We start from the raw sequence: 12,543 nt of genomic DNA on the forward strand, positions 1-12,543 counted from the left end.
GGTGTCGAAAGCGTTCCACAGGGATGCTGGCACATGTTGACTCCAATGCTTCCCACAGTTGTGTCAAGTTGACTGGGTGTCCTTTTGGTCCACCAGGACCATTCTTAATACACACGGGAAGCTGTCGAGCGGGAAAACCCCAGCAGCGTTGCAGTTCTTGGCATAAACCAGTGCGCCTGGCACCTACAACCATACACCGTTCAAAGACACTTCTATCTTTTGTCTTGTCCGTTCACCCTCTGAATCGCACAGATACACCATCCATGTCTCAATTGTCTCAAGGCTTCAAAATCCTTCTTTAACCCGTCTCCTCCCCTTCATCTACACGGATTGAAGTGGATTTAACAAGTAACATCAATAAGGGATCATATCTTTCACCTGGATTCACCTGGTCAGTCTGTGTCATGGAAGTAGCAGGTGTTCCTAATAGTTTGTACACTCAATACGTACTGAAACTGTACGAACATTTGTGCTCCGTATGAGCTGAGGAGAGGAGGCTGTCCGCTGTAGTACTGTACTGGACATCTGGTGTTACAGTAGTAATACATCTGCTGATATTAACCCTAGGGTGCCCTGATGAAAGCCACTTCACCTCCAATGCCTTAGTAAACATCCACAATACACACAGGTAGAGGTAGAAACAGAAATAGTGTTTTTGTGGTGAGAGTTCTTTTTTTGTCGTTGTTACAAATGCATGTGATTGGAGCAAGACAGGAATCTACTGCAGCTGACTATACTTTATGCACCTTAAGAAAGGCCTATGAGGTCTATCGTTGAAACCAAATTCACTACGTGACACGCTATTGAGTTCCATCTGAAAAAGATGATGTAGGAGATCATATAGAGGTATTGGGAGAAAAAAAACAGTCGCAAGATATGTGTCGTGACGCGTGTAGGAGATTCCTAACATCGGTAGAAAAAAAAGAACAAAAAACAAAAGCGTGTTGTAAGTGATCTGGCAGCTTAAGAAGCACCATTCTTCCTGCCTCATGGACCTTGTAATGAACCCACTTCTCCTCTCTCTCCCTCTCCTCTCTCTCTCTCTTTCTCTTTCAATTCAGTCATTGAACAAAATCCCCCTTTTTGTTGTGAGCCAGTGGGGTTATAACAGTAGACAGCACGGGCTCACAACACACAGACACACAGACACACACACACACACACAGACACACACACACACACACACAACACAACACACACACACACACAGACACACACACACGCAGCTACTCCTCCACTGCCTCGGCAGCAGCTCTCGTGACAAATTGATGTTGCGGCACTTTCTCCTTTCTGCAGCCTTCGCATAAAAACGGCCCAACGATGTTCCAGCGCGGAATTCAATTTCACAGTTCAGTTGGGTTGTTGATTACCCTGCCAAATTCAGATTGATGCGCGTTTAACCAACATGGATCAGGAGACCCTTGGCTGACAGCCAGCCGCCGGGGCCCGCCAACGATAGGGGGTCTGGAGAGTAGCCCCGTCCCTCCTGCGGGCCGCGAGGAGCACCGCCGCTTCACAGTGATTGATTAAACAAGTCCACGCCACGTAATTATACCACCATCCCCACACAAACCCAACCCTCCTCTTACTCTCTGTGTGTGTGTAGGTGGAGGAGTGTGTGTGTTTGTGTGTGAGAGAGAGAGAGAGAGAGAGAGAGAGAGAGAGAGAGAGAGAGAGAGAGAGAGAGAGAGAGAGAGAGTGAGAGAGATTGAGAGAGAGAGAGAGAGAGAGAGAGAGAGATTGAGAGAGAGAGAGAGAGAGAGAGGAGAGAAGAGAGAGAGAGATTGAGAGAGAGAGATTGAGAGAGAGAGAGAGAGAGAGAGAGAGAGAGAGAGAGAGAGAGAGAGAGATATGAGAGGGAGAGAGAGATTGAGAGAGAGAGAGAGAGAGAGAGATTGAGAGAGAGAGAGAGAGAGAGAGAGAGAGAGAGAGAGAGAGAGAGAGAGATTGAGAGAGAGAGAGAGAGAGATTGAGAGAGAGAGAGAGAGAGAGAGAGATTGAGAGAGAGAGAGAGATTGAGAGAGAGAGAGAGAGAGAGAGAGAGAGAGAGAGAGAGAGAGAGAGAGAGAGAGATTGAGAGAGAGAGAGAGAGAGAGAGAGAGAGAGAGAGAGAGAGATTGAGAGAGAGAGAGAGAGATTGAGAGAGAGAGAGAGAGAGAGAGAGAGAGAGAGAGAGAGAGAGAGAGAGATTTCCTCCTCCTGCCCTGCCTCTTTCTTGTCATCGGGTTTTTATTATGAGTGTATGTTTGGGGGGAGTGTGTGTTCTGGGAGGTAATGTCATTAACTCCGGAAGTCAGAGCATCATCTCCTCAGTACTGGAGGCAGCTAGTCTTCACCAGATGGATTATTAGCCTAGATATTATATATCTCAGCCCGGTACTATCCTGTATGAGCAGGTGCAGTTCACAGCTATAATTTAGTGTACTTTTAAAAATCAATTTAGGCAAACACAGTATTTGGAGTTCTTCGCTGATAATGTACCTAATAAAATAACGACATTAGGATTAAATAAGGCTTCAAAATAAGTCTAAATATAAATATGTTTAAAAAAAATTAAAATAAAGGTATTTGTGCAACATAATATTAAGAGTGAACCTATATTATAATCAGAATCATACAATGTTACCTTTTGAATCCTTTTTTCAATTCAAGTCATACATGTTTGGCTCTGCTGTATTCTTAGGTAATAACACTGTAAATACCTTGTATAACCAGTTCACGGCACCTCACATTTATACAGAGTTACTGGTGAGTCGTGATGCCATAAAACACCTCTAGATGTACTACCTGGTAGAGTAAAACTGAAGGGCAGGAACAAGGAGAAGGGAGGGGGACTCAGTGACTGATTCACACACAAACACACACGCACACACCATACTCTTGCTTTCTGTTTGTGATTCCTCTCATGCAGAAGGCAGAATGCAAGGTCCCACTCACAATGCATAATGTTTAGTGTCAGGGAGAGAAGTGTCCCTTTGTCACCTCTCTCCAAGCTAGATTTATGACTCATCACCACCCACCTAGGACATGGAGAAACAGCTTTAAGCCACCCCAGCACACACAGAGAGAGAGAGAGAGAGTGAGAGAGAGAGAGAGAGAGAGAGAGAGGGAGAGAAAGAGAGAGGGAGGGAGAGAGAGACAGGGATGCAGTTTTTCCTCGACTGTGAGAAATACTCCCAAATAAGAGAATATATGTTCAAGAAAATATCTCAATCAATTGCCAATTTATGTGCATTTACTAATGACGTAAAGCTGGGGATTATTCTGGGCGAGGGAGAAACCACTAATATTAATGCCAGATATGTAATATGATTGCCATAGCCTGAGGAACATCCCATGACCATTAATTCCCTGATACATAGTATAGCCATCATCCATGTACACTTTGTTGTTTATTTATTAGCCTTTCTTTCATTTTCTTTTTATAATCTTCTTTTTATTTAATTAAATGTATGCGACCGAAGATTACACAATACAACAGCAGTAGTGTACACATTATTATATGTACTATTATTATTACTGAAATGAACTGTATTTCATTATCCTCATTGCATTGTACTTTATTTACTGAAATGCTGTACCACTATACTGCTTTGGCAATGGCAATATCTACAAATTGTATTTCATGCCAAGAAATCAATCTGAATTTGAATTTGAGAGAGAGAGAGAGGGAAAGAGAGGGAATGAGCGAGAGAGAGCGAGAGAGGCAGAATAGAGCGAAGATGGACAATCAGGTTTTGCTCGAACTGAGCAGCTTCAAACCTGATTCTTCTACACAAAGTCTTGATTGTTACCGTGTGGCTGGAGCACAACCCTGCAACCACACTGGGTAACATAGTCCACCCCCCCAATACAGTCTACTGTAGGAATATAATCTAACAGGTACTGTAAACGAGACTAAGGAGGGAAACGATGTGGAGCGTTGCCCCAGATCTGGGGGTTCCCTGGCCTAAAAGCATCTGTATGATGGATGGGGTAATGGAGGAACATTGTTTGGGTCTGTGTGGGGTATTAATGATAAAGTATAGCCCCTGTCCCTTCGACTAAACGCCCTCCGTTACACCTGTCCAGGGGTAATGTACCTACTCAGGTCACAGGGACAGCAGCTGGTATTTCAAAATTAACAGAAACTGAGGAGGGAGAGAAATATCTCTGACAGTTTTATATTCAGAATGCAAGTAAGCAGAGTCTCTGTTGTTTGGTGAGGTTGTCTTTCCTATGTGTTGTATGGCGGCCCAGCGTAAACGGGGTTTGCACTTATATAAGATCATACTTTTGAGTCGGCTATCGTTCTATTAGCTTGTTATTTTAATATGCTTAAATGGCTTAGGTTTTCAGGGTATTAGCTGTGTTTTTAACACTGTCTTTTTCTGTCTTCCGTCTCTCGCAGGGTGATTACGACCAGTCGTCTTGGGACGGGAGTCCCCAGGTCCCAGGGTCTGACACATACCCGCGCGGGCCCCTCAAACTACCTCAAAGCCACAGCAAGCCCTCTGGCTACCCCCCCGGACTCCAGTACCCCCCTGTGTTCCACCACTACAAACCCTCCCCCTACCACCACCCACCCTCACAGCCCAGCCCGCCATACACTCCACAGGTGGGTCTACTGTGATGCAAGCGTGCGTGCGTGTTTGCATGACTGCATGCGTATCTCTTTGAATGATCAAAAAAGATTTTGACCTACAATTACGTATGACTCTCAGAGAAGCAGGTGTGTCACTGCAAAGATCACCACCGACAATGGAGTGGAGGTATTAACCGGCTCTCTCCTCCAGGGGGCATACTCCCAGCCATCGTCCCCTTACATCCCCCCGGGGGCCTACCCCCCTCCCTCCTGGGGCTCCAGTTCAGATGCCCAGCCCTCCAGGGTCTCCCACGAACAGTTCAGGGCTGCCTTGCAGCTCGTCGTCAACCCAGGTAAATAGAGAGGAGCCTAAGAAAAAAGCACAAGTACATCCCACATCACAGGAGTTGAAATATACCGTTTCTAGGCAGAGAAGTTATTTTGCTAGTTTGTCGATAATGTGCAGACGCTTCGTAGATAAAGTATCTTGCTGTGAGTAGCAGACATTGAATATCTGTCTGTCTCTGACCCCAGGTGACCCCAGGGAGTACCTGGAGAGTTTCATAAAGATTGGCGAGGGCTCGACGGGCATCGTGTGCATCGCCAGCGAGAAGCATAGTGGCAAGCAGGTGGCCGTCAAGAAGATGGACTTGAGGAAACAGCAGAGGAGAGAACTGCTCTTCAATGAGGTGAGGGGTTAGGGGTCAGGGGTTGTTTGTCCCAGTAGATACCAAGCGATTTTGGTACTGTGTTATTTTTCTTTTAATAGACTCAAAGTTTTAGGTAAGAAAGCGCAGGCCTCTAATTTCAACAGTCAAAATTGTGAAATTATTATTATTATTATTATTTAGTCTCTCAGATTAGGCTTCCTCACGTACGAGTATTTTCTGTCCCTCAGATGTTTTGATCAGAGCATTATGTTAGTGAACCTGATTTAGATGTTGCCAAGGCAACAAGCTAACATTATTTTGGATCTGGAACGAGGTGAGCCAAGCCTTTTATCTCTACCCTACTGTATCATTCCTGCCTGCTATATAGCAAGACAGTAGAGCTGTTACTCAGTAGTCAGCCACAGTATTTATGTCATGAAGGGATTTCTGTTTGGATTAAGTGGGTGGCATGACTTATAGTATGTTAACAAGAGACATGAAGTATCTTGTCCTTGCATATCTTCGCACCCACATCAATGATTAATATTAATACGTGTGTGTGTGTGTGTGTGTGTGTGTGTGTGTGTGTGTGTGTGTGTGTGTGTGTGTGTGTGTGCGTGCGTGTGTGTGCATGGGCGTGCTATATTGAAGCTTAATGTTATCCTATTAACACCCCAATCCAATCCCTTTTCATTAAGCTTCCATAGCAACAACCAAATTAGCAAAAAAAGATTGCAAATACATTCATTTCATCATTTGTGATACAGATGATTACTGATACCTGCTATTCTTATCTTTTAATGAATTCCAGCATGTAATGTAGCCATTGACATTTTAGATTCAACCTAAATCTGGATAGGACTAGAATGTAAAAAAATATGCTTACAAGTACCCCAAAATAATAGGGCATTATGTACTAACCTCATTCATTCAAATTTAATCTCAAATCCACATTTTTGGAAGAGCCTACTGCAAAAAGAACAACTGAACTGTGTTCAATACTTGGAGGGCACTGTAGCCTACATCATTTGCTTTCAAGCTTCATAATTAGCCAGTTACCAATTCATCAATATCTAGGTAAAGCTGAAGTTGAAGCAGGCAAAGTGTGGTTGAGTTAGCTAGCTAGTTTAGCAGCGTTAGTTTATTTCTAGGACATTAGACAGGCAACTAAAAGCTTATCAGAGCTGGTCCGAGGTCAAATAGTGGACCATTTGCAATGCGATTCAAACTAGAATTCCTGTCTACTTGAGGATGACATCTTTTCATTGCACGATTCATATCTACACAGGAAAGACATCTGCCAATCACACCCTATTCTGTAGGGTTGGTGGCGGACATTTTGAATTGTTTGGCCACACTTGTTCTTGTTTGTTTGGGATTCAGGTAGGTACTATATAGGCTGTGTAGAGCACACTGGTGTGTGAGAATGCCACAAGCCATGCTGTCTGTTTTGATATATTTTTTTATATTTTTTTATTTATTTTGATATATTTTTTTACATTGTCTACTTTTAGCATCCACGTTTTACCTGTGTTATTAAATACATATCAGACATTTTTGGAAAGAACCAGTCCTTCTGATTTTAAACCTCTGGTGCACAGCAAGGACAACTTTGTCACACTGCTGATACAGTTGAAGTCAGCAGTTTACATACACTTAGGTTGGAGTCATTAAAACTCGTTTTTTCAACCACTCCACAAACTTCTTGTTAACAAACTATAGTTCTAGAAAGTTGGTTAGGACAACTACTTTGTGCATGACGCAAGTCATTTTTCCAACAATTGTTTACAGACAGATTATTTCACTTATAATTCACCGTATCACAATTCCAGTGGGTCAGACGTTTACATACACTAAGTTGACTATGCCTTTAAACAGCTTGGAAATTCCAGAAAATGCTGTCATGGCTTTAGAAGCCTCTGATAGGCTAATTGACATCATTTGAGTCAATTGGAGGTGTACCTGTGGATGTATTTCAAGGCCTACCTTCAAACTCAGTGCCTCTTTGCTTGACTTCATAGAAAAATGAAAATAAATCAGCCAAGACCTCAGAAAAATAATTGTAGACCTCCACAAGTCTTGTTCATCCTTGGGAGCAATTTCCAAATGTCTGAAGGTACCATGTTCATCTGTACAAACAATAGTATGCAAGTATAAACACCATTGGACCAGGCAGCCGTCATACCGCTCAGGAAGGAGACGCGTTCTGTCTCCTAGAGATGAACCTACTTTGGTGCAAAAAGTACAAATCAATCCCAGAACAACAGCAAAGGACCTTGTGAAGATGCTGGAGAAAACAGGTACAAAAGTATCTATATCCACAGTAAAACGAGTCCTATATCGACATAACCTGAAAGGCCACTCAGCAAGGAAGAAGCCACTCCTCAAAACCGACATAAAAAATCCAGACTACGGTTTGCAACTGCACATGGGGAGGAAGATTGTACCTTTTGGAGAAATGTCCTCTGGTTGATGAAACAAAAATAGAACTGTTTGGCCATAATGACCATCGTTATGTTTGGAGGAAAAACAGGGAGATGCTTGCAAGCCGAAGAACACCATCCCAACCGTGAAGCAAGGGAGTGGCAGCATCATGTTGTGGGGGTGCTTTGCTGCAGGAGGGACTGGTGTGCACTTCACAAAATAGATGGCTTCATGAGGAGGAAACATTATGTGAATATATTGAAGCAACATCTCAAGACATCAGTCAGGAAGTTAAAGCTTGGTCGCTAATGGGTCTTCCAAATGGACAATGACCCCAAGTATACTTCCAAAGTTGTGTCAAAATGGCTTAAGGACAACAAAGTCAAGGTATTGGAGTGGCCATCACAAAGCCCTGACCTCAATCCTATAGAAAATTTGTGGGCAGAACTGAAAAAGCATGTGCGGGCAAGGAGGCCTACAAACCTTACTCAGTTACACCAGCTCTGTCAGGAGGAATGGGCCTAAATTCACCCAACTTATTGTGGAAAGCCTGTGGAAGGCTACCCGACACATTTGACCCAAGTTAAACAATTTAAAGGCAATGCTACCAAATACTAATTGAGTGTATGTAAACGCCTGACCCACAGGAAATGTGATGAATGAAATAAAAGATGAAATAAATAATTCTCTCTACTATTATTCGGACATTTCACATTCTTAAAATAGCGTGGTGATCCTAACTGAACCAAGACAGAACATTTGTACTTGGATTAAATGTCAGGAATTGTGAAAAACTGAGTTCAAATGTATTTGGCTAAGGTGTACGTAAACTTCAAAAGTCTATCTGTCATGTAACCTGTGTTTGTTGATTTGTTTGTTTCTAGGTGGTGATCATGAGGGACTATCACCATGAGAACGTGGTTGACATGTACAACAGCTACCTGGTTGGAGACGAGCTCTGGGTCGTTATGGAGTTCCTGGAGGGCGGGGCCCTGACGGACATTGTCACTCACACGAGGTAACCAATCATCTGCCACTAGTCCATTCACCTCTCTCCTAATGGCTACCTAAGCATTAGCTTGTGGCGCTAACATGACACTTCAATTCCCTGTGTCTGAACAAAGAGGATTTGGATTGTTGTCCCGCTCTCAGGAACTGAAACAGTAAAGCAGAATTCCTCAATAACCCCAAATGGACCTGGTTCCATGAGTTTTAGTTGTTATACTCAAACTTCTAGATCTTTCTTTCCTCTGTTGTTTCAGTGTCTTCTCCTAAACCTCTCAACGCCTCGTCGTTTAGATTAACACCCATTGTGTCCTTGGTCTTTTAATTACAGTCATTTGCCTGGCGTGTGTCAGTGTGCGTGTCGGTGTTGTGCGCCGCGCTAATAACACGGTTGCGTGAGGACGCAGTGGCGTCCCTGTCAGCGTGAAGTCGTGAGATGGAGAGAAGAGTCTTCATTAGTTGTGTGAGGAGATGTGGATCCCTCGTTCACCTCCCTGTCTCGTCCCTTTCTCCGACACAGCTGTTTGGATAATCACAGCTGTAGGAATTGTGTTGATAATAGGAGGATATTCAGTATACTACCTACTAACACAAACAAATCCTGATAGATTTTGTAGTTAGCAGTTAGACATTATAGTTCATGTGTAATAACAACCATATACCTTACCGTTTAGTGCACTTAGTTCAAGGATGCACGTGTATTTGTGTCATTAACACTGTTGATAGTCGTCAAATGACTGTCAGCAACACGTTTCAGTCATAGAATTCACATCTGTTAGGCCAGGTGAATTGTACAAATCTATTTCAGTCGACTCTTTTGTTGCGTAAAATGACTACTCACTGTGTAGAGCTGAATAGGAGAACACGCACACAAACAGTTCCACTGCAGGTGAGTACTCCCCTCCCCCCCAATTCTCTCTCTCTCCATCATTATCTCTCTCTTCCTCTGATTCTATATCTATTCTCTGTCTCTACCATTCTCTCTCTTGCTTGCTCACTCACTCTCTCACGTTCTCTTTCCATCTCTCTCTCTCTCTCTCTCTCTCTCTCTCTCCCTCTCACTCCCCCCCCACTTCTCTCCCTGGGTATCTGCCAACACACACAATGTACCAATGCCAGAATAGCCTATATCTGTGTCGTGTTCCTGTTCCTCAGCCATTTCAATTAGCAACAAAGTTAAATTGTCCTCACTAGTATGTGTCGTGGCTGTACTGTACCTGACATATAATCAACTAATGGAGCTACTGTGTGTGTGTGTGTGGTGTGTGTGGTGTGTGTGCACGCATCTGCATGCGATGCCCTTGGCAACTTTGACAGCCTCATTAAACAATACACTTTCTTTTTCATTCTCTGTTTGAAATAATGTACTATCTCGGCAATGATTTGTTTTGTGCGGGCGTCTGTGTTTGTGGACGCGTTTTTGTGTAAGTATGTGTGTGGGTGTATCTGTGTGGGTGTATGTGTGCGGGTGTATGTGTGTGAAGCATTGAATCTCCTTTGTCTACACATCAACCTCCCATTTGCTAGATTGTTTTGCAATTCTCAATGCATACATGTGTGACAACAAAACCTGGCACAATCTACGATGGGAGGGAAGTCTAGAGTATGTGTGTGCGCGCGCCCGTGTGTGATGCGAGTTGTTCCTTGCTAAGACAATGGATTCCTGTGGAGTGAGACGGTACAGGGAGGAGAGTGCTGGAGGGGCTGCAGATGAGAGCTGTGTTTGTGTGTGTGTAAAAAACAGTATATATATATATATATTTGTCACGAGCCAAATACAATGGATGTAGACTTTACCGTGACTTATTAGCCCTTCCCAACGATGCAGAGTTCATAAAAATATATTCTAATACAAATAGTAACACAAGAGGAATAAAATACACAAGAATGGAGTACCAGTACCAGATCTGTGTGTGTGTGTGTGTGTGTGTGTGTGTGTGTGTGTGTGTGTGTGTGTGTGTGTGTGTGTGTGTGTGTGTGTGTGTGTGTGTGTGTGTGTGTGCGATGATGGGGAGGTTCTCGCCAGCTGGGGCTTCATGTTAATGTTCTGTGGAGTTCTGTGGAATCAGCCAGACGTACTGTTTACCCCGAGCCCATATGGGACCACACACACGACTGTTAAGCTTAGTGCACATTACATGATTATCGCCACGAATTTCATGTTCCTACGATGTTCTCATCTTCCTGGTAAATATATATATTTTTTACATTCACGTGGTCCTTGTGAAAGAACGCATATGCTATAGGGTATGTGTTTGGCAGTGTCCTAACCTCCATTTTGACCCACGTGTGTGTGTGTGTGTGTTTCAGGATGAACGAGGAGCAGATAGCCACCGTGTGTGTGTCGGTGTTGAGGGCTCTGTCGTACCTCCACACGCAGGGAGTCATCCACAGAGACATCAAGAGTGATTCTATCCTCCTCACCAGCGATGGACGCGTAAGACAACGTGGATTCTGGACTCATAAATAATGTACAAAACTAACTTGTAACACTGTGGGACTCTACAGTGTTTTCCAGATGTTGGCTTGACTGGTGGGTTGTGCCCAGTACCTGTTGGGTCACAGCTAAAACCTGTATTGTGGTTAGAAACATGGGTTTCTCATAGTAACCTTGACCAGTAGTGGTGCGGGGTTAAAATCACTGGGGAAGTCAAGAGCGTTGTGATAATTGCGCTGTTTGCTCTATAACATGTTAGTTCATATGCTTTGCGACCGTGATATGTATATAGGCTCCAAAGGCCGAGACAATAAGAAGACACAGTGGCAGAATATATTCTTCCACACCTGTTGTTTCTTCACAAAACCGGAGAACAGCCTCTGTCCGGTGAAGTCCACAAAACACATTGCGTGTAACAAACAGTTACATGACCTACAGCGTGGTCAAGCAAGTTAATGTTTCCGACATTTTCGGAATACTAGACAACAATTGATTTAGAACCACGTAGAGTTACCGCAAGTCACAAAGAAAACAGGAGCTGCCTCCACTATTCCAGCACCATTTCAGCTTCAACATTTCAACATCATCTAATAACCTATGTTTAGCCTAATACAGAGACAATGAGAAGATGCCAAAAAAAATTTAGTCCAATCATCGTAAGCTAAATATGATGTGACTGTCCATGGTTCTGATATCTGTGCGTGCGCTTGCATGCGCGTTCGTTCAAGTAGAAAAAACACGTTGACTCACACTACTTGGAGAGAAACGCCAATGCCATCCTCCTCTTTCATGTTGAGAAACTGTCTATTACTCTGTCATACAGTACACACTTGCATGTTTTGTTGTCCTAGGCTACCTGGCTTAAAAACATGCTCACTAGCCTAACTTCCTTAAATGGGCAACGTTAGCTAGTTAATATTAGCCTTCTACATCTAGCTACAGTACATATTGAACCATCCTCTCAGGCCAGGGGCACAATGTATGAATTTATGGTTGGATCAGAATCATCGTTATAATCATTGGCTAGTATGGAGAATTAAGTAAAACCACAAGTACAAATCTCTATCTCTATCCATGGCTAATAAAGTAAAGGGACAATTTTAGCTAGCTGGCCACCGGAGGACAACATCACAACGGGATGCAGGATTTTCTGTCAGTAATGTATGCTCTGGATGCGATGTGATTTACACTACTTCTGGTGCGCCAGGACCATTCACATTAGAGCTCACTTAGTAAGCTCAACACTGATTGGCTATTATTTTATTTATATTTCATCAAGGGAGGCTACATGCTCGCTGGCTTTCCCTTGCATTCAATGCTATGGGCGGCAACAATGTCATACTCTTTTTGATCAGACAGCATCAGAGAGCCTACACACACCGAGACAGAGGGGCGCTGTTTTGCTTGCACAGATGCCTTATCTGGTGAGGTACATTCAGCCTCTTGCGAATTGAAGGAAAATT

General features: G+C 43.4%; 1 protein-coding gene across 1 annotated transcript in view; it reads left to right on the forward strand.

The window, feature by feature from the left end:
* LOC112250569 (serine/threonine-protein kinase PAK 5) overlaps positions 1 to 12,543 on the forward strand; it is a 79,118-nt gene that overhangs the window by 60,648 nt on the left and 5,927 nt on the right. The window contains 5 exon segments of the mRNA XM_042321852.1: positions 4,391 to 4,597; positions 4,776 to 4,917; positions 5,099 to 5,253; positions 8,523 to 8,656; positions 10,954 to 11,080. Coding sequence (XP_042177786.1) covers positions 4,391 to 4,597; positions 4,776 to 4,917; positions 5,099 to 5,253; positions 8,523 to 8,656; positions 10,954 to 11,080 — 765 coding nt within the window.

The sequence above is a fragment of the Oncorhynchus tshawytscha genome, linkage group LG05 (assembly GCF_018296145.1).
Source record: "Oncorhynchus tshawytscha isolate Ot180627B linkage group LG05, Otsh_v2.0, whole genome shotgun sequence".
Classification (NCBI taxonomy): Eukaryota; Metazoa; Chordata; class Actinopteri; order Salmoniformes; family Salmonidae; genus Oncorhynchus; species Oncorhynchus tshawytscha.